The 25628-nt window shown below is 44.8% G+C and overlaps 1 protein-coding gene across 2 annotated transcripts in view; it reads right to left on the minus strand.

Annotated features, from left to right (window-relative positions):
* The window catches only part of CARS1 (cysteinyl-tRNA synthetase 1), a 395563-nt gene that overhangs the window by 46711 nt on the left and 323224 nt on the right, over positions 1 to 25628 (minus strand). For both annotated transcript variants that reach the window (XM_086957866.1, XM_086957867.1), the window contains 2 exons: positions 25226 to 25306; positions 12416 to 12483 (listed from right to left, as the gene is read on the minus strand). In XM_086957866.1, the coding sequence (XP_086813992.1) occupies positions 12416 to 12483; positions 25226 to 25306 (149 nt within the window). The remainder of the gene's footprint in view (positions 1 to 12415; positions 12484 to 25225; positions 25307 to 25628) is intronic.

A 25628-nucleotide genomic window follows, 5' to 3' on the forward strand; every position in this document is an offset into this window, starting at 1 on the left:
TCCACTAAATCATGGTAGGACCAATTGGCCTGCCACCAGTCAGTATTTATCAGGCTCTACAAGTTCAACAGGTAAAGTGATAGATTCATTTCAAGCCAGTTCAGAATCAGCACATATTGGACTTTTCAACAGCAGTGTACTCAGATCAGTAAAAGGCGCCCTACGTTCCAGATACTCCAGATGGAGTGCTGAGTATAAAATGGCAAAAGAATCTGACTAGGAATTAACATTAATTTGGATATCGGATTAGCGTCAGAGTCCATACTTGAACTTTTCAAAGATTTCAGTCTCTCGGAGGCTTTAAAGTGTTTTGTGTCAAAATGTCAGAGGTACTGACAAGGGTGAACAATTTTCCTTTTCAAGAGCTTCCAACAACAGTTGGGGGGCAAAATGGAAGAGCCTCTACACCAGCTTTGGTACTGACTTTGATAACTTCTGGGCTGTCCTGTGCTCCCAACGTTTTCCCTTATTGACCTTTGTTCAGCAACCTTTGTTCAGCATATCACCAAAGTCTATTACATTCTTTTCAGCAAAATCACGCCATTTGGGCTGACAATGGCTGCTGCGGTATTCCAGTGGTTGTTATTCTAATTATTTTGAAAAATAAAAGGAGTACATTGTTTTCTAAGTGTAGATTTGCTGAAAGGAAAGTTACTGATTAAGGCAAGCCCCCACATGCATCAACCTATTTAGGAAGTGCAAACGGTGCGAATCGGTAAATTCGGCCGTTTGCACTTCCTAAATACGTTTTTGGGATGCATCATGCATTTTTGTGAAATTCGCTATTTTTAGCGATTTCCAAAAATGTGATTGCTTTTAAGGAATCGCAACTTTGCGATTCCTTAAAAGCAATGCATGATTGTTTTTCTAACTGCGAATTAGCAATTAGGAGGTGCAAATTACCACGAGGTTGAACCTCGTGGTAATTTGCGAAAAGTTTTGAAAATTCTCAAAAATGCATTTTTTTAAACTTTCATGTTTCAGACACACATGTCCTGTATGTGTGAAACATGCACTTTAAATTACATTTCTGGGGTGCAGGGGGGTCCTTTGGACCCCCCTCTGCACCCTTGGAATGCATTAACAAATTGCGATTTTCAAAAAGAAAATCGCAATTTGTTAAAGCCTTCCCATTGATCCCTATGGGCCTTTTGGCCCATAGGAGTCAATAGGAATTGCGAATTCGCACTTTGGAATTCGCATAATATTTGCGATTCGGTAAAAATTGCGATTTTTACCGAATCGCAAATATTTTGCGAAAATATACATGCATCCCATTTTGCGAATTCCAAATTGCGATTCCCTATTTTTCGCAATTTAGAATTCGCAAAAGGCCGGGATGATGCATGTGGCCGTAGGTTCTTTGTGAGGAAGGAATGAAACCTAAACCCTCTTTGGTAGAAGCCATATTACAGTCTCCTTCCACTTCGAGTAAAGATGTATGATCCTTTTTAGGATTACTGAATGTAACTCTAGGTATGTGGGAAATATTGCGGAAAAGACTCAACACAAGGCAACTCATGAAGAATAAAGGAAATATTTTGTGGGATTGTAAATGATGGATGGATTTTGAGTCTTTCAAATCAGTAAGTACATTCTTCTGTTCTTTAAAGTTTTGATGTCTCTGCTGAAAGCAGAGTCACTATAGATGCCAGCTCAAAGAGGTTTAGTGCACTCTTATCTCAAAGGGTTAAGGGTGGGAGAGAAGTGATAATTGCATGTGTTTCTAATTTGTTATCCCCCACAGAAGATAAATATTCTGTAATTGAAAGACTCTTGTAATCGTGTAGGCATTATAACATTTGTATTCCTTCATTGGTGAAAACGGTTTATTATCCGTAGTGATCACAAGTTCTTAGTAAAGATTTTGACTACTGAGGGTATGAGTAATGTATCAGAAAGGATGGCAAAGTTATGCACGAGGCTGCAAGATTTTGTTTACAAAATTGTGTACATTATCAAGAAAAGAACATGTGACGGCAGATTTCATTTCTAGAACACCAATTTATATGTTAGAGTGCATGGATAATGCATGGAATTAGTATAATCTGGCTTTTGTGTACAATAGTGAGCTTCCTGCTTGGATGAGGTCTGAATGGCCACAAGAATATGGAAAGGACAGTATACTGCTGCAAGTGAAAAAATATGTGGAAAATGGGTGGCCAAAGAAAGGACAATGAGGAAAGGATATTAAATCCTTTTGGGAAATCTGAAACGAAATGTATGTGATAGAAGAAATTGTCAGGAAAGTGGATAGATCAGTTCCCTCGTCAAGTTTGAGAGATGTGATTATCAAAAAAGGTCATGAAGGATATCTGTGACCTGCAAAGACTAATTGTGCAATTTAGAACTTCCTTTGGTGGCCTGATGTGAGCACTGCTGTGAGAAAGTGGCTCTATATATACTGGACCAGAATAAGGTACAGTATGTATGGAGTCCACAAACCCCAGAGGTATAACAGAGGTTAAAGCCAGCTGTGACCTTACTCTCTAAAGTGGTAGCTTGGTCGAGCAGTAAGGCAGTACCCGAGGACAGTGTAAAGCATTTGTTGTACACACTCAGTCAGCAAAAGGTTTCACACACTGAAAGACAGAAACTCCAGGCCAATTGTTTTTATATCAAAAGATATAGTTGTTTTATTTCTAGAACCAACAGGTATAAAAAAAATATATACTGATCTCAATATGAGAGGTCTCAGATGAGTACTTTGCAGAAAGGCAATAAACTTTGTAAAGACAATAGGTACAGGGGTTGCAGTAGGCAACACAATTCTACACACAATTTAGCATTGAGCTCAATGGATTTACTTATATAAATACAGTTGATTACTTTTTAGATCACTTTGGTTGTTCCAGGACTGGCTCCTAGGTTCAGTCCTGGGGTCTAAGCTGAAAACAGTTTAGGAAAAACGTTTAAGGTATTGTAGTGATTTTTCAGGAATAAAAAGCTATTTTAAAAGTTCACACTTAGAAACTTTTCAACAGGAATCCGGCAATGTTATCCAATGAGAGAAAATTCAGGTTGCAGGTAAAGTACGATCTTGTTACTTTTGTAATCCAGTACTGGTCTCCTAGGGCTAGCACTGGGGTCTCAACTCAAAATAGGTAAGTAATTACGTTTCAGTATTTCGTGTGATTTTTAAAGAATATTTCTAGTTTTCAAAAGTAGACACTTTGAAGAAATTTCGTAGAAAAGCAGACAATGGATTCCTATGGAGAAAATACAAGTTACTAGTAAACCCGGTAAGGATTACTTTTGCGGTTTAGTACTGGGCTACAAGGTACAGTACTGGCTTCTCCCCTGATCACAGGTGAGTACTTCGGAATTCGGGTGATTTTATATGAATATTTTTAGTTTCCAAAACTTCACACTTAGAAGATTTTTCGAGTCAAACCAGTCAATATTATGCAATAGGAGGTGAGTGAGTTATTGGTTTCCAGGCGAGTATTTGGCTGGTGAAGTTAGGGTTCTGGGCATAGCCTCAGGGGTCCCCCAGGGTCAGGTAAGTACAGTTGGTTCACCCCCAGCGGCACAGGGGCGGCCTGGTGCAGAGGTAGTTAGGCCCAATGTTATCCAATGAGGGAAAGGGGGCCTCCGGTTGGTGGTTGCTGGCTAGCAGGCCACACGGCTGTGGGAGCTGGGCTCCTGGTACTTGCTCAGGGCAAATGGGGAAGTAGGATAGGGTACAGGTTGCACTGCCAGGGGCACTCGGGCGGCTGGGTACAGGGTGCTTTTGAGCCGTGGGCGCACAATGTTATTTAATGAGGAACTTGAAAAGGGAACAAAGGCTGCAGGCTCGGGGACGAAGGATCTTCTGGAGCGACCAACACTTTAGGGGGTAAGTTTGGGTCTTGGAGGATAGGTAGGCACCCAGGAGTTGGGCACAGGGGGCCGTGGGGTGCTGGGTGCAGGGGTGTCTTTTGAGGTTGGGAAATCTTGCCCTATGCTGGTCCCGGTCGGAGGGGTCCTCTGTCCTGAAGCTGCAGGCGTCGTCCGGGTCGTCGAGGAGGGTCTTTGGGCACTGGAGTTCGGGACCCAGTTGCAGGAGGAATGTCCGTGTGGTCCTGGATCACTCGGGCACGGCCGGCTCGACGGTGCAGAGTGGGTTGGTCCGGAGCTTCCTGGCTGGCACCAGGGGTGTTGTTGCAGCAGAGCCTCTGCTGATGGATGTCCCAGGCTTTAAGAGGGTCAAGGCAGGCAGGTCCTCTGGGTGTCCCAAGGTGGCTGTCCGCAGGAGTCGCCGGGATTAGGCAGGAGCAGTTTCCAGGGTCGACAGGCCGGTAGGGCTGGGGCCAAGTCAGTTGTTGTCGTCCTGTTGTTAGCAGCTGCACGGTGGGTCTTCTTCCTCTTGATCTTCTTTCTTCTTTTCTTATCGGGATCTAAGGAAGGAAGGTTTAGAGAGTCCCTAAATACTGATTTTAGGGGCGTTACAGGTAGGCCAAGGGCAGGGACCAATAGGTCCCTGTCCCGGGGTTGGTACACCCCCTAGCCTGCTCCTCTCCTGAGGGATGGGGGCAGGAGCCTAGCTGTGACTCCCCATCTTCAAGACTGCCGGAGCCTGGGGTCGAGCTTCACCTCATCTCCCCCACCTGAGGGGTGGGCTTGGCACAGGATGGCACACCCCACTTCCTGACATAGTTTTTCCCGCCAGTCTTCCCACCAGAGTGGGGGTCAGGACTGGTGGGGGCCAGTTGCTGGATACAGCAAATGGCCTGGAGAAGCTCACAGAGGCGTAATGCCTTTGAAGCGTCCCCCTCCCCATCCTGGGGGAGGAGGCCTAGCACCTCGCCCAGGATGTGCATTGTTGCAGGCCCAGGAGAGCGGGGGGATTTCAACCCAGGGGTCCAGCAACATGTCTGTTGTGTGGTAGCCTCTGCAGCCACTCAGCTCAGACGTGGATTGTGGTTAGGTTTCGGGGGGCATCTCTAAGATGCCCTCTGGAGGGCATTTCTCATTAAATCCCACACTGGCATCAGTGTGGATTTAGTGTGCTGAGAAGTTTGATACCAAACTTGTCATTCTTCAGTGTAGCCATTATGGTGCTGTGGGGTTCGTAATGTCGACCTCCCAGCACCATATACTCTTAATGGCATCACTGCACTTACAGTGCCCAGGAATAGCCCTGGGTACTGTAGGGGCACAGGGCTCATGCACCTGTGCCCTCACCATTGGCATAGGGCACCCAGCTAGAGGGGTGACTGATGTATGCCAGGGCAGTGGGTTTGTGGGCATTGCACACAGGGATGTGTGCCATGTCGACTCTTTGTTTAGTTCTGTACTTAGGCACTCAGCCTGCGAAGGCAGTGCGTGGGTGCCAGGGTACAGGGCCCCTAAGGGTGGCACAATAAGTGCTGCAGCCCTTGGGGGTCTCCTCTGGTCACCATGCCCTGGGTACCTAGGGTACCATATACTAGGGGCTGACAGGTGGCCAGAGATGCCAATTGGGTTTCAGTTTCAACACAGTTTTAGGGAAGGAACACAGGCCCTGGGTACCTGGCTGGCAGGAACCCAGGGCACACTCAGTCCAAGCACATCAGCAGTTCAGAAAAAAAGTGGGGGCATACCAAGGCAAGAAAGATGGCACTTTCTCACAACTGTCATTGGGGGAATGGTGATAGCGTGTCTGCATTGCATCCACCTATGAGTGAAACATTGGTACCACGAAATCTGCGGAAGGTCATTGCTATTGACATCATAGGTCCTATTAAGCTACTTCAAAAGTATATAATTGCCATTATAGCTACATTTTAACAATGACTTACTATCCTAATTGTTGAGACTACAGATATGTATTCTGGGCTAGAATTTATGGATAAAGTATTTACTGGTAAAGGTTTACCTATTGTTCTTGTTAGTGACAATGGAGTGCAGTGTTTGTCTAACAAAGCCAAACCTTACTTGAGGAGAGTAGGTGTCAAGAAAAGAATAACTTCATTTTCCAAACCTAGTGGGAACAGCATGATTGAAAAGTTTAACCGGGTACGTAAGTGTGTGGACTGGTTGGTCATATATTGTGATAATGACTGAGAAATTCAAGTTTAGACATCTGTGTGGATGTATAGGTCTACCAATAATGATACCACTTGTTACTATGTATTAAGTTGAGAAGCCGAACAAGGGCCAGAACCAAGGGTAATCCCACCTTGATTTGTGACATGAGTGTAGTAAACATTCCGGTTGATGAAGTTAAGGCCAACATTTCAAAAGCACATTCTGACTATAAGACATCACGATGATGAACGTGGAGGCAGACTGGCACACACAGGTGTGGGACAGTCAGTCAGAGTGAAGTGACCATTGAATGTGCAAGGGCGAAAGTCCATTTTTTGAGGCTCACAAAGTGACAGAAATTTTGCATAATGGAGTTAGAGTGTATAATGGTAAGGTGTAGAATTTTGAAAACAATAGATGTTGTTATTTCAACAGTTAATGATGGAGAAAAATGCGTAGTTGACTACTGTATGTGATGGAATATAAAGTGTATGCATGTGTAGGAGCAGTACTTTGAAAAATGATGTTTGTATTGTTGTGATCAGTCATGCAATGTATAATGTGTATATCTTATATTGTATATATTTTTTATTCTAGATACATGGTTATAGTGGGATACTATTATTTTAATCCTGAGGAAGGTTTTTGGCTCAGAATCTATATTTGCCATAACCGAAACGCGTCGATGCATTGCTGGGTGGAAATACGCTAAATCATTGGACAAAGAAACTCCTCTTAAGTGACTAACTATATAATTTGGAGTGTGATCCAACAAAGTGGTTAGGACTATTGTATTTCCCCCTTATGAATTGGAATTATTTTCCTTATGTATTGTCCCATTATGTATTGTATATCGTTTTTTAACTTTGCTTTTTAACCTTGTTTTTAATATATCAAAATAAAATGTACATTTTTTGTATGACTGTATCGGTTACATCATTTGCTGCTCCTAAGTTGTGATTTTTGTATTGATTGTTGATGTGCATGTTCTAAACTGAGGTTAGCTTAAAAGTTCACCCAAAGGGGAATCTTTTCTGACAACAATAGATGTTTTGCCAGGAGAACATTGTGGAGATGACATGGGTAGGCACAACAAATTTGATACAGATGATTCACAGGGCCTGGAAAATCATACAAAATGTACTAAACCTGCAGGTCTAATAACTTGAAAAATCTACTTGACCTAATTGTAATGTACTTCACCTCTTTCTCTGGAAACCGGGCAAATGTGACAAGATAACAGGATTTAAAGGCATCTTTACTGCTTATTCACTTTGTGAGCAATAAAGATGCCTTTAGATCTTGTTATCGTGTTACATTTGCTCCGCTTTCAGAGACAATCAGTTTGTCTTCCTATGCGCCAGAAAGGGCCAGTAGGCCCTAAAAATAGCTCGTTCTGATTAAATATGGCTCGCCATAGCGAGCGGGCAAGTGGATCTTTCAAGTCCTGATTGTTTCTTCAAATCTTCAGGCGTTCCATGTTGACCTTTGTTAGATCTGGGGGTCTCTTAGACCAAGTAGGGACCCTTGCTTCTAGTCAGGGTGAAGAATTACACATTGTAGATCACCCCTGCTCAACCCCTAGGTAGCTTGACACGAGCAGATAGGCTTATCCCCAAGGCAATGTGTTTAATATATGCACTTAACACAAACAATGACCCCCAATCCACCACAAACTGAGACCACACAGGTAAATATATATAAAAAATAACTTTATCTAGTTTATGCAGTAAGAATCAGCAGTTACACGATGATAGCTTCTTTGGAAAAAGGTTGCACTTAATCTTAATGGTTGCACTTGTGTTAGGAAGTTCTTAATGTAAAAGAATAGTCCCAAGTAAGTCTTTTGAACTCAGTATTAAAAATAATACCACTGATCTATATGCTCAAGTCAGCTCTTCAAATTATCAGCAAAAGCAATGCCAGCGTATTATCTGCTCAAAAATCAGCCCTTCGCTCGTGAAGCCCAAGCCCTGTGAGGGCGCCTCACTGGTCGCTGTGTTGAGCACCATCTCGGCGAGAGAGGAACCTCACACCAAGCCCCGGCCGGTCCCGTCAGCTCTATACTTTGAGCGGCGACAACAGGCCAGGGGAAGGAATCACTCGCGCTGCTCCCTCGGCGAGGTCGGGTCACTCTTCCCCGGCTCCGGCGATCGTCGACACGGCTTCCTTGGGGTGGATCAATGAGGTCGCGGCACCACGGACGAGCCTCCACAGACACCCGGGAGTCAGCCAATGATAGCGCGGCTCCCGGGACAAGCCCTTCTGACGTTACAGCTTCTGCGGGCGATGCAGCAAATCGGAGCGCTGCTCTCGGGGACAGGCCTATGGCAATGGCCAATCAGAGCGCAGCTCCTGGCGAAGAACGACCAATCAGGTCGCGGCCCCTTCGTTTACTTGACTCTGCGATCTCGAGGCTGGGACAGCCGCTTTTAATCAATTACAGGGCCCTGGGCCGCGGCGATGAACTGCAGGCAGGCAAATTTCGGCGGATACACGCTTCTGCACCCCTGGCCTCAGACACATAGCTGGAGGTACGGCTGGGAGCGCTCACGGCAGGATAATACTGGTGGGCACAGCGTAAGGAGCCGGGCACGATCGTAGCCTTCTCGAAGCTCCCGGGCTGGCGGCAATTATCAGGGCGGCGCTCTCACTCAGATCAGAGAGCAGCCAGCACCACACAGGCCAAGTAGGTCGAATCTCCTGACAGTAGCACACAGCAGCCCACAATCTCTTCAGCTCTCAGTGGCTTCAGAAGACACAGCAGAGTTTTGCAGTCCTTGGCAACCTTTCTGTCCGGCCAGCTCTTCTCAGGCCCTTGGAGATTCAGTTTGAAGACACAGCACACAGCAAAGTCTTTTTAGGTCAAGCAAGCAGGGTCACAGCACACAGCAAAGTCCCTCTTCTCCTCAGTTTCAGTTGGACAGCAGAACAGGTCAGCCCTTAGAGCACACAGCAAGGCAATCTTCCTTCAGTTCTCCAGCGGTCCTTCTTCCAGCAGAGGTTCCTCTTGATTGTAGAATCTAATTTTCTGTTGTCAGGGGTCCTTCTCTTATACCCCTAAAAGTCTTTGAAGTCTTTGTGCAAGTGGGCCCTGAGCCCGGTCTAAACCAGTTCTGGGTGTTGCTGCAGCCCTTGGGCTTCCTGGCTTCCTTCTTCCTTTCAGTGTGAGGGGCAGAGGTGACAGTCGCCCAGCGGGAGGTGGAGCCAGCATTGTGGTCAGGCAGCCACAGCCCTATTCACTCCTAGGTGCTATCTCCTCCCACTTCCCTAGATACAGATGCAGTCTTTCAACCACGGGCTGACTCAGACAACATCCTGGGGGCTCTCCAGCCACTGTCACCCTCAAACCAGACAGTCAATCCACAAGCAGGCCCAGGCACACAGAAAGGTTAGACAAGAGAACAGCCACTTTCTAAAAGTACTGTTCTCAAACACAGAATTTAAAAACAACCTTTCCTAAAAGATGTGTTATTAAATTCTGAGTTCAGGGATAACAATCACTTATGTCCCATCTTGTTCCTATGAGAAGATAGGCTGGTATCCATTGGGACCAGCCTACCCCATTTTAGTCTATGGAGCAAGATAACCTTGCAGCAGTGAGCACACAAAATGGCTGCTGCTCACTACCAGAGCATGTTACCTGCACTAGTACATGCTCTACCTTACCCATACACTGCACCCTGCCCAGGGGGGTACCTTGAGCCTTCCTTAGGGGTGACTGATGTGCACAGACAGGGAAGGGTTAGACCCAGCCAGTGGGGACACTGGCCAGGCAGACATGGCAGTCCACTGACTGCACACAGTCACTGCGGTGGCAGGCCTGAGACACCATTTTAGGGCTACTTATGCGGGTGGCGCAATCAGCGATGCAGGCCCACTAGTAGCATCTGTCATCACCCACCCTGGCACACACAGTGCACTTTACTAGGGACTTCATGGTGATACAAATATGCCAATCAGGTATACCCAATCAATATGACAATTTACATAGGGAGCACTTGCACTCTGGCACTGATCAGCAGTGGCAGAGTGTCCAAAGCACCTAAAGCAGCAAAAACGAAATCCAGCACAGCATCAAAAGTACAGGAGGCAGAGGCAAAAAGATGGGGGAAAACCACGCCAAGGGTGTCAGGCCTAACAACCTTGAAATGGAGAATCCCTCGCTGAAAGTTTTAGTTCTTCTTGCTTTTACACATTATTGTGAGGTAAATGTGCAGTTTAATCCTGTGCCCCAATTTATCAACGAGTCTGTTACTAATTCTGAAGAAGCATTTTTTGCGAATGACAATTTGTAGCCTGGTGATTAAAGTAATCATAATGCTGTTAAGTTGTATTTAACCGGTGTTGGTAAACCTAATACGTTTGTTGATGGTAGTTTTGTGGATGAAATCCCAGAGGTTGTTTAAAGAGTTCAGGGAATGTTGTGTTCAAGTACTGTTTGTAGGGAGAAGAGAATGAGAGTTATTACCAAGCAGATGCATGACTTTATATGTAAAGATGTTGAATAAGACTTATTATTACATAGTTATTACCAGTATACATGGTTCAACTCCTTATTAACATTACCTTTGGTATATTTCCCGTTTGTTATTTTCTTGTTCTTTTTTTAAAGAGGAAAAATGTGTTGTATTGTACTAAGAAGATTATTCTCTCTGTACTTTTTTATTACTCGTTGCTACTCTATGCTGTTGTCATCATCCATTCCAGAATCGGAGCCTCGGGTGGATTCTGATCTCTGGGAGGGGACAGGCTGGGTGCAGCTAGAGGAACTCTTCCCAGGCTGTTCTACAATAACTTTCAAGAAATTGTAATCCTGACTATCTGACAAACGCTACAAATCCTTGGAGGGGGTAGCAAAAGGTACCTGTGAGCAGCAGCTGCTGCCTGTAAGCCGACAATTCTCTTCCCTCAAAGGTTCAAGGACACCTCTGCATTATTTCTCATCTTTGGCAAATAACTAATGTTACTATCCCTTTTCTCCCACTCGAGGTCAAGCAAGAATATAAAGCGGATTTCAAGCTTGGTGTTAGTAAATAACGTGTTTGGTAGCACAAATTATGCAATAGCTTCTGCATTCAGTGCCATTATGATGAGACAGAATCCATATTAAACTCCTACATCAGCATTGTGTTTTGTCAAACATCTAAATCCAGGCAGCACTGCCTGGCAAATGTGTGTACCACGCCAGGCAGCCTCTATGCACAACTCAGTCAATAAAATTGTCCCAAGAGCAGCTTTAGTGCCTACCTTTTGTTGAATTTGGCTTACGGTTTAAATGAAGCAATTAGTTGTCCAAGTGGTTGCAATGATATCTTAACAATAATCAGATCCTGAGTTTCCAGTTTATCAGAGCAATATTTCAAGAGACAGTCAACGACTCCCACGTGTATGTTAATCACCAGGTTTCCGCATTCAGGGAAGTCTGAGAAATATGTAGGTCTTGGAAGAGTAGCACAAGCTTCTTCTGGGTATATCACTGCTTCTGTACTTTTTTGCGTGTATCAGATGGACAGCTTAAGCCCTCACTACTAGATTAGTAGCAGTGTCTATTCAAAGACATTGATGATCGATCTCTGGAATCAACAACTGTATTTAAATGGCCAAGCTTTACCTTAAACGTTTTGCAGATGATTATATAGGCTGAAATGTTATGAACCACAGCGAAACATGCAGCTGAATCCTTGGTCCCAGGGATAGAGACTGACTTATCCCTTGCGCCACCAATATTCCCCAGCAGAACCAGAAACCCCATAATTTCAGAAATTAATAAAATATTTTGGGTAGTGTTATGAAACAGTAAATGCCATAGGTTCTTGGCTAATAGGGTTCATCATCTCCGAGATTCATTGATTTAGGTTCTTAATGGGTGACCAGGAACCCTTAAAAAGAAAAATCTGTTATGAAGTGGGTGCATAAAAACAATACAGGTGACAGGCTGATGAAATCACAAAATGTAATCTGACAATCGCCAATATCCAGTCCTAGCACTAAGTTGCATCTTTAAATGTAAATCCACAGTAGCTTAGTAAATCATGGGGTGCTCAGAACGCCACCCAGTCTAAAGACATAGGAACAAAATTACCAGAGCACAAATTCTGTTGTACATGGATGAGGGACAAACACTGATAACAACTATGAAGAGTTTACACCATGGGAGACCTGGCTTGTCCTTGCACTCCTTGGCTTCATTTTATTATAAATTTGATACATCCTCTGTCCCTGCTCTAGGTTGACCGCAATCCCACATGATGAGAGTATTGCAGGCTATGGTAGCAGTAATGTTTTCCAAAAATATAGATACCTTGATAACCTTTCCTTGACAAAGTTTAAATAACATACAAAAAATGCATGCCTACGTTTTTTCAGTAAATGAAGGATGAGCAGTGGCTCCATTTTGCAAATTGCAATATAAAACAATTACCTGTTTTTTTTCTTCTCTTTCTTTTAGTAGAGTATCTCTGTCTACCAATTTCACAACTGTTGGAAGACCTAAAAGGAAAAAGATTTTCAGAGATGCTGACTAAGGTATTAAAACACACCTTCACGCTGTTTCCTGAACCATCCTTAGGCCTACCATGAAATTTGTTTTTAGATGAACTGTTGCAATAAAGATTATCGAATGGGAAAGTTCTGGATTAAATTAAAACATCAAATCGGACTTTGACTGATAAACCTATGAGGTTTGAGTGTGCCAGGTGCATCCTATGGCTAAAACAATTTCGCAGACAGCACAACAGTTCACTTAGGGAATATTTTTAAATGCATGAAACAAATTATTTATGAAAAATGGATGACATGAGAAGTTGTTATTTTAGTTTTCTAACCAGATAGCCTTCCTGTTTAAATCTTGCTGGAACGATCACCATCTTATCACTAAACATATAACAGAATAATCAGCAGAACTGGTGAGATTTGATAGTTGGAGCGCATACAACATAAGAGAGCTTTCCAAGTTACTTTGATTTATATGGTCCTCTACTCCGTTTCCTACTCCCATAACCCACTGGGACAATTTGTTTTCATGGTGAATTGGCAATGTTGGGTAGGATGAAGGATGTTGTAAACCAAGAGGAGGCTACAAGAGTTCATGTTACCAATGTATGCATATTTTGCATCCAGTTCGAAGGCATTGCAAGTAGTTTAAGCAAGTAGAATATGGAAGATGTTTTAAATTTCCCCTTAAACATGGACACTTGCTACGACTACGGAATCCATTAAACATGTACAGAAAACAACTTAAGTTGCTGCCTGGTGGAATCTCTTCCATCAGTATGGTGAAGGCACAAGCCACTGTTTGAATTAGCTCATCGCAGAACACTAAATCATTTGGAATTGAAACTGTCGCTACGTGGTTTTTTTCTTCTTCATATGGTAAGTTGAACATATATTTATCACCGAAATGACATTGAAGGTGATTATAAGCCATTGTCATTAACCATATACATTTCTCACTGGCTTTGTATCAACATTCTATAGGAGATTAAAGTTTGGATCCCTAGGTTACTGCTTGGGTGTACTTTCTTCCATGGACATTTGTGAGAATGTGTTTTCCTGAATGGAAAAAAGCACGGACATATTTGCACTGTTTGAAAGGGCCTGTAGCCATGATATTTCTAGCTATGTACTTTACAATATTGAAAACTGGCCTAAAAAAAAAAGAAATCAAAGCCTTTCAGCCAGTTGCCTCTTAATATTAAATCATAAAGTCTTTGGTTCCAACTCTTGTTGTGACTGTTTCTATTCAACCTGGATGAATTATTTAGTGCCGCAAATGTTTGTTTTGGGGTTGACAATATTGTAAACTGTGAAAGTTAGTTAGTTAGTGCAAATACAGTCAAATATCAATAATGAATTACGTTTGTTCAAGTATTACAGGAGTGGAGGCACAAAAAAAATCCTTTTTTTCAATAAATATACGCAATATTCTGTTAGAATAATAGAAAATGTTCTCCTAGCGGAAATTATGTGTAGGGTCAATATTTTTTAATTTTCAAGACAGTAAACGTGGTTGCCATCCTGAACAGTATCCATTTTTATCATTGTTCAGCCAGCATGCATTTCACCCTGTTGTGTCCTGAAAGCCTGCAGCCTGCACGCCACAAGGGGTTAAAAGAAGGGATTGACACTACCAATAAACTAATGTCCGGGAACTTTTCTTTGGATTCATCTAACAGAATATTGATTAATTTATTGAAACAAGGTATCTTTTTGGGACTTTGCTAATGTAACATTAAAAAAAAATAGATTAGTATTGGTAATTGATTGCATTACTGTTAAACCCTGGTATTTCTCTGGGCTGTGTTCCAATCTATAGCTTTTTGCGGACTGTGCCATTACAGACTGGGATCAGCCATATTAAGATCAGCTTTAGTCATGTTCCAGCATCTTTGTTAAATGAGAGCACAGGCCTCATTACAAAGGCGCATCTCGACTCCATGTGGCCCATTGGGCTCAGGACCCATATGTATGCATAATCCTGGAATTTAGGGCAACTCAGTCAGACAGCAAAAATATGAGGATAAAATGGTTGAATTAATTCTATCCATTGAAAATCCCTCTGGGTAACCCTACCTACAACGTGCCCATCTTCCTCATCGTAGTCTTTACTGGGAAGTCTCTCCACTGGAGATAGCCATGCTTGCCCTAATTCTAATTGTGTTCCTTTTAAAAACAAATCACTAGAATAATGTGAAGTATACAATACAACGTATTGCCTTTCCTTTATGCATATCCTGCGTGTTGGACTTGGCCCTTTTAGCAGGCTATTCCCCAAAATGTGTGCCTTCTACCTCTTATTTTTCTGACCCTCTTTTTGTTGGCTCTAGGACTCTGAGCACTTTACCCCTGCTAATCAGTACTAAAGTGCATGTGCTCTAACCTTTAAACAAGGTATGTCCGTTTGGCATATTTTACATGTAAGTATCTTGTAAAGTGGTATACCATACAAACAGGGCCTGTAAATTAAATGCTACTAGTTGGCCTGCAGCGCTGCTTGCGCCACCCACAGAAGTAGCGTTTCCAAACTGTCTCAGGCCTGCCACCGTAGAGCCTATGTGAGCAGTTTACTGTCACATTGACTTGGCATTTAAAACTACTTGCCAAAACTCCCCTTTTAGTACAAATAATTCACCCCTAAGGTAGGGCCTAAGTATCCCTATGGGAAAGGTGCTGAGTGAGTAAAAGGTCAAAGTAAAAGGTAGGACATGTGCCTTTATTGTAATACATGTCCTGGTAGTGAAAAACAGCCTAGTGTAAAGCCAGCTTCTCTGATAGGCTAGCATTGGGAATTCTCTTATATGTACTTAAGTGCTAATTCCTAATATGAAAGGAGTAGTGGTGCCATGCTTGGTATGTTTGGAATAATAGTGATACATCATGCTTACTGGAGTAGATGGATTTTTTTGCTACTATTTTAGAAAGGCCACTTTTAGAAAGTGATAATTTCTGCGTTCTTATAATTCTATGTGCTTTGCAGCCTGACTCCAATCCATGTGTGGACCTGGTTGCATTCTTTCCAGACAGCCACTACAGAGGAAGGGCTGGGTGTGACCACAGAGGCATCTGCATCTATCTCCATCCGGATAGTCTTCCTGAGCTGGGAGAGAGCAAGGCGGGTGCACTTACATTTGTATAGGCTGTGCCCTACCCTCGCAATGAGGGCTACTTTATCCCTTACTGATGTGTGGAGCCAGGGCTGGGATTGAAAGGGAGTGTTGTGCACATGTAAAGTTTCTTTGGAAGGTTATAAGTGTGTTGGTGACGGTCTTTCTTGATCCGGGAGGGCATCAATTTGAAGGTCTTGCGAAGAATGCGGAGGGTGTAGAAGCAGGTGGAGGCGACGGCGTTGATCTGTTCGGTCTTGGAGAGGGAAGAGTGGAGTATGATGCAGAGGTTCCGGGGATGGTCCGCTGGGGTAGGGGGGCTGCTGAGGGGGGTGGGCGACTTGGTGTTGTTCCATGCGGAGAGGGAGGGTCAAAGGATGAGGACTTCTGTCTTCTCCGAATTGAGCTTTAGGCAGCGACTGCTCATCCAGGATGTAACATGCCTCATTCCTTCCTGGAAGTGGAAGCTGGTGGTGAGGGGTCTTTAGTGAAAGAGAGGATGATCTGGGTGTTGTCGGCGTAGGATACTATGCTGAGTCCATGATGTCCGACAATGGCGGCGAGGTGGGCCATGTAGATGTTGAAGAGTGCGGGGTTGAGCGATGATCCTTGGGGTACTCCGCAACTGATCTCTGTAGGTTTGGAGAGAAAGGGAGGAAGTCTGATTCTTTGGGTTCTGCCGGTGAGGAAGGAGCAGAGCCAGTCGAGGGCGGTTCCCTGTATGCCACTGTGTGGAGTTTCAAAAACAACAAGTGATGGACCAAATGTGGATCAATGTCACACATTCCCCCAGTCAAAAGATCTGGGCCCAAATCCATCGTTTTTTTGCACTCCACACCACCCTGGGTTAGACAATGGCGATATGCAAATCAGCTCTGACCCTGTTGCCCCATGGGAACAGTCCAGTCCGAACTACAAAAGCCATGTCCTTCCCAGAACGGAATCAAGCATCCGAGGACCGGACCGGTTTCGAGGTAACACCTCTCAGGGTCAGAGCTGATTTGCATATCGCCATTGTCTAACCCGGGGTGGTGTGGAGTGCAAAAAAACGATGGATTATGACCCAGATCTTATGACTGGGTTGAATGTGTGACATTGATCCACATTCGGTCCATCACCTGTTGTTTTTGCAAATACCACTGTGTGGAGTTTGGCAGTGAGAGTGTGGTGGGAGATGGTGTGGAAGGCTGCAGAGATCGAGCAGGATCAGGGCCGCGGTGTGTCCTTGGTCGAGGAGTGTGCGGATGTCGTTGGTAGCGGCAATTAGGGTGGTCTTGGTGGAGGAGATAGTAGGCTGACTATTGTTGCTGGGAGGCAGAGTGGATTCGGTGTCCGGGGTCTGATTGTCGAAGAGGGATCTTATTTTCAGGTGGAAGAAGGAGCTGAGTTTGTTGCAGAGGTCCTGGCTTTGCACGGCAGCTTGGTTAATTCCTGAATGATGTTGAAGAGTTTCTTGGAGTTGCTGGCGTTGGCATGGATTTTGTTTTAGATAAAAGTCCTCTTGGTGGATCTGATGAGTTGGTGGTATTCTGTCATGGCGTTCTTGTATGTGGAGCGGTCTTCCGAAGTTTTGCTGTTTCTCCAATTCTTCTCAAGATGTCTGCAGGTGCATCTAGATTCTTGGAGGTCGATAGTGAACCAGGTGGCCTCCCTGGGGCACTGTCTGTCGGGGTTGCGGAGGGGGTAGAGCTCGTCTGCGCAGTTGGTGATCCATCTGCGAAGTTCTTTGGCTACAGAGTTGGCGTCGTTCGAGGGAGGGGGGTTTCACGGTTGAGGTTGGAGTTAAGATGCTCCTCAGTGACCTTGCTCCAGTTTCTTCGTGGAGGGCGGGGTGCAGGTTTGGGTGCGTAGACGTGGAAGGGTATGTAGTCGTGGTCCATCCTGGTGGTTGTGTGACGTTGTTACCTCCTGTGAAGATGCGGTAGAGGTGTGTCCTGCCTTGCGGGTAGGAGTGGTGATGAATTGCTTCAGTCCGAGGTTGGCAAGGTTGTCCTGGAGGGTGGCGGAGTTGAGGGTTGCTGAGGTTGAAGTTGAGGTCTCTGATGAGAATGTAGTCTAGGGAGGCGAAGGAGTGGGGCGCGATGAGGTGGTGATGGAAGTGGTGAACGCGGTTCGAGTCCTGGGGGATCAGTAGGCGGGGGTGCCTCGTAAGGTTGTTCTGGGGCTGGTCTGGATCTGGAAATGGAGGTGTTCGGTGGTGGATGGGGAGTCGCTTGTGCTGGAGGTGATGAGTCGGAGGGAGCTCTTGTGTGCGATGGAGAGTCCTCCTCCTGGGCGGTTGGTGCGGTCCTTCCGCTGGACCTTGTATCCATCGGGGATGGCGGTGGCGAAGTCGGGCGGACAGAGTTGATGTACCTTGGGAGGGTCTAGAGGAGAGCAAAGTTCCTTACTGAAGCCAACACCCCTCCTACTCTGAGGGACATGGGGGGGGTTGGGGAGGGCAAGAGAGAGTGCCACAGGGAGGTGTGCCGATGAAGCAGTCCAGACAATGGGGAACGGGTCAATTCTGGGTAAGGGGGATCTCTATTTTATGAAAACACATTTCTATCAGGCTAAACAGTATGCATGGTCCCGTGCCTTTAATAGTAGTAAAACATTTTTTTTTTAAAACAGTGCAATTCTCTACTTTGTATTGTGCAAAATATGAAACGTACAAAGCATCCCATCCCAAACCCCTCACATTACTCCATCTTGCAGTGGACCTAGAGCTACCCATCCTCTCAAAGCACTGCAGGTCGCTCCATCTCTACTCTACTAGATCAGATTTTAACTCTTGTTAAGAGTGACACAATGTCTCTGCTGGAAATTCTGAGCACAAAGGTCTTCTACCAGCTCGCTCCCTTATGTTGAATGAAATTGGTCGCTCACAGAATAATTATTTACATTATTCACCTGTCCCAATAAATGGTCAAAAAAATTCAGAAAAGAATTCCTGCAACATGAATATTGGTCAGATAAGAATACAGCAAATCTTTGTGCTCAATTTATTTGACGTTGCTGAAAAGCTTCTAAGTAATGTAAAAGGTTGCATCGCAGGTGTTTTGAAAACATCACTGTAATGTGGCCTTGCTAACAAAGCATTTAGCCACTAGTTTATCTGGCTCATTGTTTTGAAAAAATCCTTCCCTGGGGAACAAGCAGCTGTATTAGCAGAAAGGTTGTGCTTCAAAGGTAAACATCAGTTAGAAAAACACGTTCCTGGTGGGCACAGACAACAGAATGCGGTTCTAGGGAGCTCCGTCTTCCTGCACCAAAATCCTGCACCATCCTGCCACAAGCATTTAGTGCCCCACCAGTGTGACATATTTTTCCTGCATCCTGTCACAAGTATTTAGTGCCCCCACCAATATGACATTTTTCCTGCATCCTGATGCTTTTCTGACCTCCTTGACGCTTCCACAGCTGGGGGAGGTGACTGCTTGTGAGTTGGATGCCAACCTTAACCTAGAGGAGCTTTGTACGACACTGGGGAAGCTGCCTGGAGGTAAAGCTTAGAACAGCAATAGCCTCCCTGCTGAGTTCTACTAGGCTTTCGCCTCCGTCCTCAACCAGTGCTTACTGGACGCATACTTGGTGTCCGGTCGCCTACAGTTGCTGCCCTTATCGATGCAGAAGGGTCACATCACTATGTGCTGAAGCCCGGGTCTGATTTCTCTGACCCGGCTGCCTATGGACTGCTCACCATGATCAGTACCAATACTTAAATCCTTTGCAAAGCTCTTGCTCTTCGATTACGCTAGGTGATTAGAAAGATCGTCCACGAACACCTATGTGGTTTTATACCCATGAGTAGTACCACCATGAACTTAAGGTGCCTCATGTATGTCTTACATGGTGTGGAGAGCTTGGAGGAAGAATTGGCTAAAACGTTTGATACAGTCGACTGGCACTACCTCATGCGGGTTTTGGAGCCGATGGGGTTTGGTGCCCACTTTTGTGCCTGGGTAGACCTTCTATATACAGGTCCCAGAGCCAGGGTGCGAGTGGGTCAGCTATGCTTTGAATCATGGGCGGTAGGTCGGGGCACACACTATCGCCCATCCTTTTCACTATAGCATTAGAACCATTGGCTATCCAGAAGCAGAAGCAGGCCAGAATGGGGGATCAAAGTTGGGGACGTTACGCATCTGGTGTCGTTGAACATCGATAACAAACTTTTTAGGTCTCTGAGACATGCTGTATTCAGGATATGGCATAAAGCTTCGGCCCATTTCTGCACATCTTTTTAATTGGCTCCTATCCTTTGCAAATGGTGGCTTTTTATTTGTCAAGAGGCTTAGTAGTCCCTCCGTAATACCACCTTGTCTCTTCTTGTAACCTCCCATGAGGACACCCAATTACATGTGTTGTTACTCCCTAGGTTTTAATTACAGCCTCAAGGCACTATTTTCTTTGAAGGCTTCAGGCAGGATACACACTTGGCCCTACACTAGGCTGGCAGTGGTTACTTCACTCACTAGAAAATTTCACAATTATATGAGACTGTCTATAAATTTTCCTTCATCAGCTCCACACAGAGTACCACCTAATCCAAAATGAATGTAATAATTATTTTCACATTTCAAAGCAACTAATTGTATATATGGACATAGCTATTTGAATGTACTCATAGTACTGTCTTGCATGCAATGCATTATGGGTAGGGTGGATTTACCATATCTTCTGCAGGGGGCAGTACCATATGTGACCAAAAGAGGTCACCCTGCAACATGGCTAGGTAAAAAACATTGCCATTTATAATGCCAATAAATCCAACTTTGCAGATATGCAGACTGTTGCCTTTCTCACTAGGGACATCTAAGGACCAGTTTGCTGTACTCCACCTAGACATGAAGTGCTGGTGCCTTGCTCACTAGGGACCTCTAGGAGCAGCTTGGGGTGCTGCACTGAGACATGCAGTGCTGGTGCCTTGCTCACTAGGGACCTCTAGGAGCAGCTTGCGGTATTGCACCTAGACATGCAGTGCTGGTGCCTTGCTCACTAGGGACCTCTAAGAGCAGCTTGCGGTATTGCACCTAGACATGCAGTGCTGGTGCCTTGCTCACTAGGGACCTCTAGGAGCAGCCTCCTGTACAGCATGGAGAAATGCAGTGCTGGTGCCTTGCTCACTAGGGACCTCTAGGAGTCGCTTGCGGTACTGCACCTAGACCTGTACTGCTGGTGCCTTGCTCACTAGGGACCTCTAGGAGCAGCTTGCAGTACTGCACTGAGATATACAAAGCTGGTTCCTGGCTCACTACACAAGTATTTGCAATGCTGTAGGTCTAGCATTACTGTAAGTATGAGCTATTGGCGTTGCATTATTATTTGCAATGCCAATACCTCAAACTATCATTAATACGAGACCTATTGCATTGCAAATGCTTGTTTATCTTTCGGTGCCTCAGCAGTCCCAGTATTCCGCTACCTGGGAGAGATGGCGGCCCCTACACCACAGAAGCACCTTCAATATATCGGACTGGCCTTCGCACCTCCGTGCAGTTTTGGAACCCGCTCCCTTTCTTGCTTATGGGTTGATGCCATCTCCAAGATGGTGTTCCTACCAAGATGATTATATTCACAGCGGTGTTTTGGCATCTGCATTTCCTTCTTAACACACTAATCTGGGCTAGGGGTCAGAGCAGAGAGGTGAGGGACATACTTTTTCGGCTCCTGAAGGAGGGGGGCTTAGCCGTTCCTAATCTGGAACAATATTACCTGGCCTCCCTGGTGCAGTATGAAGCACATTGGTATGAGGAGGGCAACTGCGAGAGATCGCTATTGGCAGACGCGTCAAGGGTCGCCCATCTCCCACAACTCCTGATGACCAGGGGTCGGAGTGTGGTCCTAGTCCCATACATCGTACAACACACTGCATCCAGTGGCAAAGTGTGGCTCACTGGTTGGAGCGGCAGATTCTGAAGAAGAGATCAGGCCCGGGACCAGGGTTCAAGTCCCGACGCGGCAGGGTCTTGGGCTCAATGTCCGCGGACTCGATAATTCTCGCCTCGGCGCCTACTCTAATCAGGGGTCCCACGCTGCAACTCTGGGCAATAGCTTGCTTAATCTCCACAACGGCCCCTACAACACTGGGATGCCTGGCTTCACCTTGGGGTGCCCAGGAGGGGCATCTCACAGGGAGAGCCAGGAAGGGTTCCACAGCATTATACAGCGCCGGGACGCCCCGTTGGGGCAGCTGTGCGCTTTACAAAATACACTACATTTACATTTACACATCCATATGGGAAGTCCTGGGGAGAGCTCCCTTCGCCAGGGACTTCGTATTCTGGGATTTGGTGGCATTCTGGGTGTTGTTGGAGTTGGTGGATATTTCGGTCTGGAGGGAGGGTGGCTGCTAAGCACTGGGGGACCTGTTCCCCAATGAAGAATTAATTGAATTTGAGCCAGTTTTTAAGTAGGACAGTTCCTTCGATATGCTAGTATTTCAGTCTTCATAGTGTGGGAGGTTTGGTCTACTTTTCTGGCGGCTCCGACCACGTCGCTGATCTTTCAGGGATTGTTGGATGTGAGTGGGGGTCACCATCTAGTCTTCCTCCTCTATGGGGCCAAGATTCCTGATCGGCTATGTGTTCCGTTTCCTGCTCAGGAGACTTTCGGTTGTGAGTGCTGGATCGATGGACAGGTGTGGTGCAGACGCATGTTGCCGCGGACCCTGCAATATGCCACTTGGGAGATATTCTCCATTATAGAGGCCAGAAAATGGCTTTTAAATTCCTACACCTAATGATGCCTCTGGCTCAGCTGTGGGTAGAAATAACGTTGATAGGCCAGCAGGGACCGAGTGCGGAGCGATGGCTTGTGTATTTGGTTGAATGGGCAGTGGCTGAGGAGGTACGCTTGAAGTGCTGTAGGCGTGATGACCTGGTCCAGGAGAACTTGGAGGTGTGGGTGTATTCATTAACCTGCAGGGCTCACGTTCGGCCTTCTCAACAGACAGGGCAGGGAAGAAAGTAAAGGTGACTGACCTAGTTCCTATCAAGATTGTTGATTCATGTTGCAAATTTCTGAAGCTGACGTATGATTCTATACTTTGTACATGTTAATGTACAACAGGGACATAGTCTCTCTGTGATATTGATTTGCATATCCGCTATAACTAGCTGCCCTACTTGTGACAAAGTCTATCAGCAGGGGCTTCACTGACAAAATAAGCCAAGAACCAACCCATGGAAACCTGATAAAGTATTAGAAAACTAGAGTAATGAAAATCCCTTAGTATTAAATCATGACATTTATGAAGGCTAATAAAACATGTTCCTTGTCTATAGCGGGGAGAAGTGCATTGTGCAAAATACTATGGCAGTCAGGGTATAACATATGATTATAAGTGATCTTAGGTAGAAGAGTATTACATTTATAAATCAGAGCATAAACAAGCAATGGCATGAAAAGATGTCATGGCTTCCATGAAGTAGTTTTTTCTTCTGAAGTCCTCAAAGAATGTAAAACGAAGACTGAATCAATTTTGATGTATAGTACAATCCTTTGGGAAGGGTCGGTACCAATAGTTTACACTCAGTTCAGTCCAATACATTCAGTTTGATTTTTGGGCTTAGGAGAAGATCTCCGGGGACCATGGTAACACTCGAGTTAGGATTTGTGGCAGCAAAAATCGCCAAAAAGGACTTGTTAATGCATTTCTGCAGCCTGCACACAGCTACATTTACAGCAAAAAATATTAAAAGAAGAGGGATGAGATAAAGAAACCGAAACAAAAGCCCTTGTTTGTCCCGTTTTGACAGACTGATAGTTACATATAATTTGGAATAAGATTACTAAGTCTGTAATGGTCTACAGCACAAATATTTATTAAGAAAAGGTGTTGGAACAAATGATTAAAACATCATCTGCAATGTATTGAGTGATCACCTTGATTTGTATTTGTCACCCTGAGTGGGAAGGGTATTCCCAGATGTGGGTCCCGTGCTCTCCCTGCCAATGGAGTCAAGCTATCCTGGCTGATGGGGGCTGAAAGCCTGAAACTGGTCCTAGGATGCTAGTTTCCAGGCCAGGGAAGACCTGGCCTGGCAGTTCGGGCTGGACTGTTCCCATTTGATGCAGGGTCAAGACTGATTTGCATATGGCTGGGTCCAAATTGGAATGGCATGGTGAGCAAAAAAACGATGGATTTAGCCCCGGATCTCTGTACTGGGGTGAATGTATGACATTGTTCTGCATTCTGCCCATCATTGATCTTTTTGCATTTGTCACCCTGAGTGGGACGGGTAAGCCCAGACGTGGGTCCTGTGCTTTCCACTGGAATCAAGCTATCCTGGCTGATGAGGACTGAAAGCCCGAAACTGATCCTAGGATGCTTGTTTCCAGTCCAGGGAAGACCTGGCCTGGCAGTTCGGGCTGGACTGTTCCCATTGGGTGCAGGGTAAAGACTGATTTGCATATGACTAGGTCCAAACTGGAATGGCATGGTGAATAAAAACAATGGATTTAGGCCCATATCTCTGTACTGGGGTGAATGTATGACATTGTTCTGCATTCTGTCCATCAATTGATCTTTTTGCACCTTGATTTGTAGGCATTCGGGCATCAGTAGGAATGGGGTATCTGTATAGTGCAGGCCTAGCCAAAAGGCAGCGTAGTACTAGACAGGCAAAGACACAATCAAAAAGTCCCTGTGGGAGTAGCTGAGCTCTCAGAGCAGAAGTGGACTATTACTGGGACATTATTTAGTGTTCATTAAAGAGGTGTGCCTTCAGCTCCTTCCTAACTTAGAATAATGTTGGGGCAGGGTTGATGGATATGGGGATGTCAGCCCAGATGCTGGGTTTATGGATTGAGGCCTTTTGCCTTGCCTTCTTACACTTTTTTGTGTCTAGTCTGGTTGTGTCCAGGCTGTGGTTGTGTGTCAAGACCCCATCAGTTGCAGTGAGCTAGTCAGTCAGATTTGTTTTTGGAGGGGGAAGGAGAGCTAGGAGGGGGCAAAGGGAGGTGGTTGGAGTGGGGAGTTCTAAAGTGAGCCGGTCATCCTTTTTTTATGCTGAGGGACAGAGAGGAGAGGCAGTGAAATTGCAAGTAGATTTGGGGAGTTGAAGAAGGGGACTTTTAATTGGGTATTTACTTACATAAATTAGGTTTCTTTATGTACCTTTAAATGAGTATTACAGTGTTTGGTGAGATGAGAACCAACAAATCAAATGCTGTATGAGAGTTTGGATTAGCAAAACCTAACAAACTCTTTATGTAATTGTCCAGTGTTAAAAGATATGCGATGACATTACACAATGAAGCCCTTTCAGTGATAATAATGTCCACACTATGCATTACGTTCACATTTGTTTCGAATGATTGTCTAATGAGGTATGTAAGAACTATATTTTTATATTCTTTTAAATGCAACTTTAGCATCCAGTAGTGAGAGTTTAGTAACAAATGATTTCAGCTTCTGTGACATAAGATGCCTGCCACAAAAGTGGACAATTATGTTATGCTATGACGAATAAAGTGCACAACTGTTTTATTACTGACTGCTAATGCTTATTGTAACCTAAAGCACAAGTCTCAATGTTTTATAACATTTGCAAACTTGTTTTCTAATAAAGGTCATAGTATATATCCCAAATATAAATGTGCAAACAAGGAAGAAGATTAGCAGATGGATTTTGTCAATTTACCTTCATGGTCCTCTAGCCGAACTCCTAGCTCAGGTAGTAAGTCATCTCGGAGATCATCACATACTTTCAGCACTTCAGAAACTGTAAAATAGAGAAGTATAATTTAGCTTCTCAAGCATTGGTGTCGCTCTACAACATCAAAGGAGATAATCTTAGGTTCACAATACTATATTCAAGATTCCACATTCAGCAGTTGGTAAATCACAGTCTGGAAACCACCACCAATCCTGCAGCTGAGTAGCAATTAATAAAATAACCATTGAGCCCTGGTTTGACAAAACCACTGCCTCTTCTGCGGTCAAGGAATACTTTCTACCATACTTAACCCCTTTTATGCTCTATACTTTACTCAAGGGAGGTGTGAAAACTTTTTCGGGATTCCCTAGGCAGTGAAAAATTACCG

Source organism: Lissotriton vulgaris, chromosome 2_1 (assembly GCF_964263255.1).
Source record: "Lissotriton vulgaris chromosome 2_1, aLisVul1.2, whole genome shotgun sequence".
Lineage (NCBI taxonomy): Eukaryota > Metazoa > Chordata > Amphibia > Caudata > Salamandridae > Lissotriton > Lissotriton vulgaris.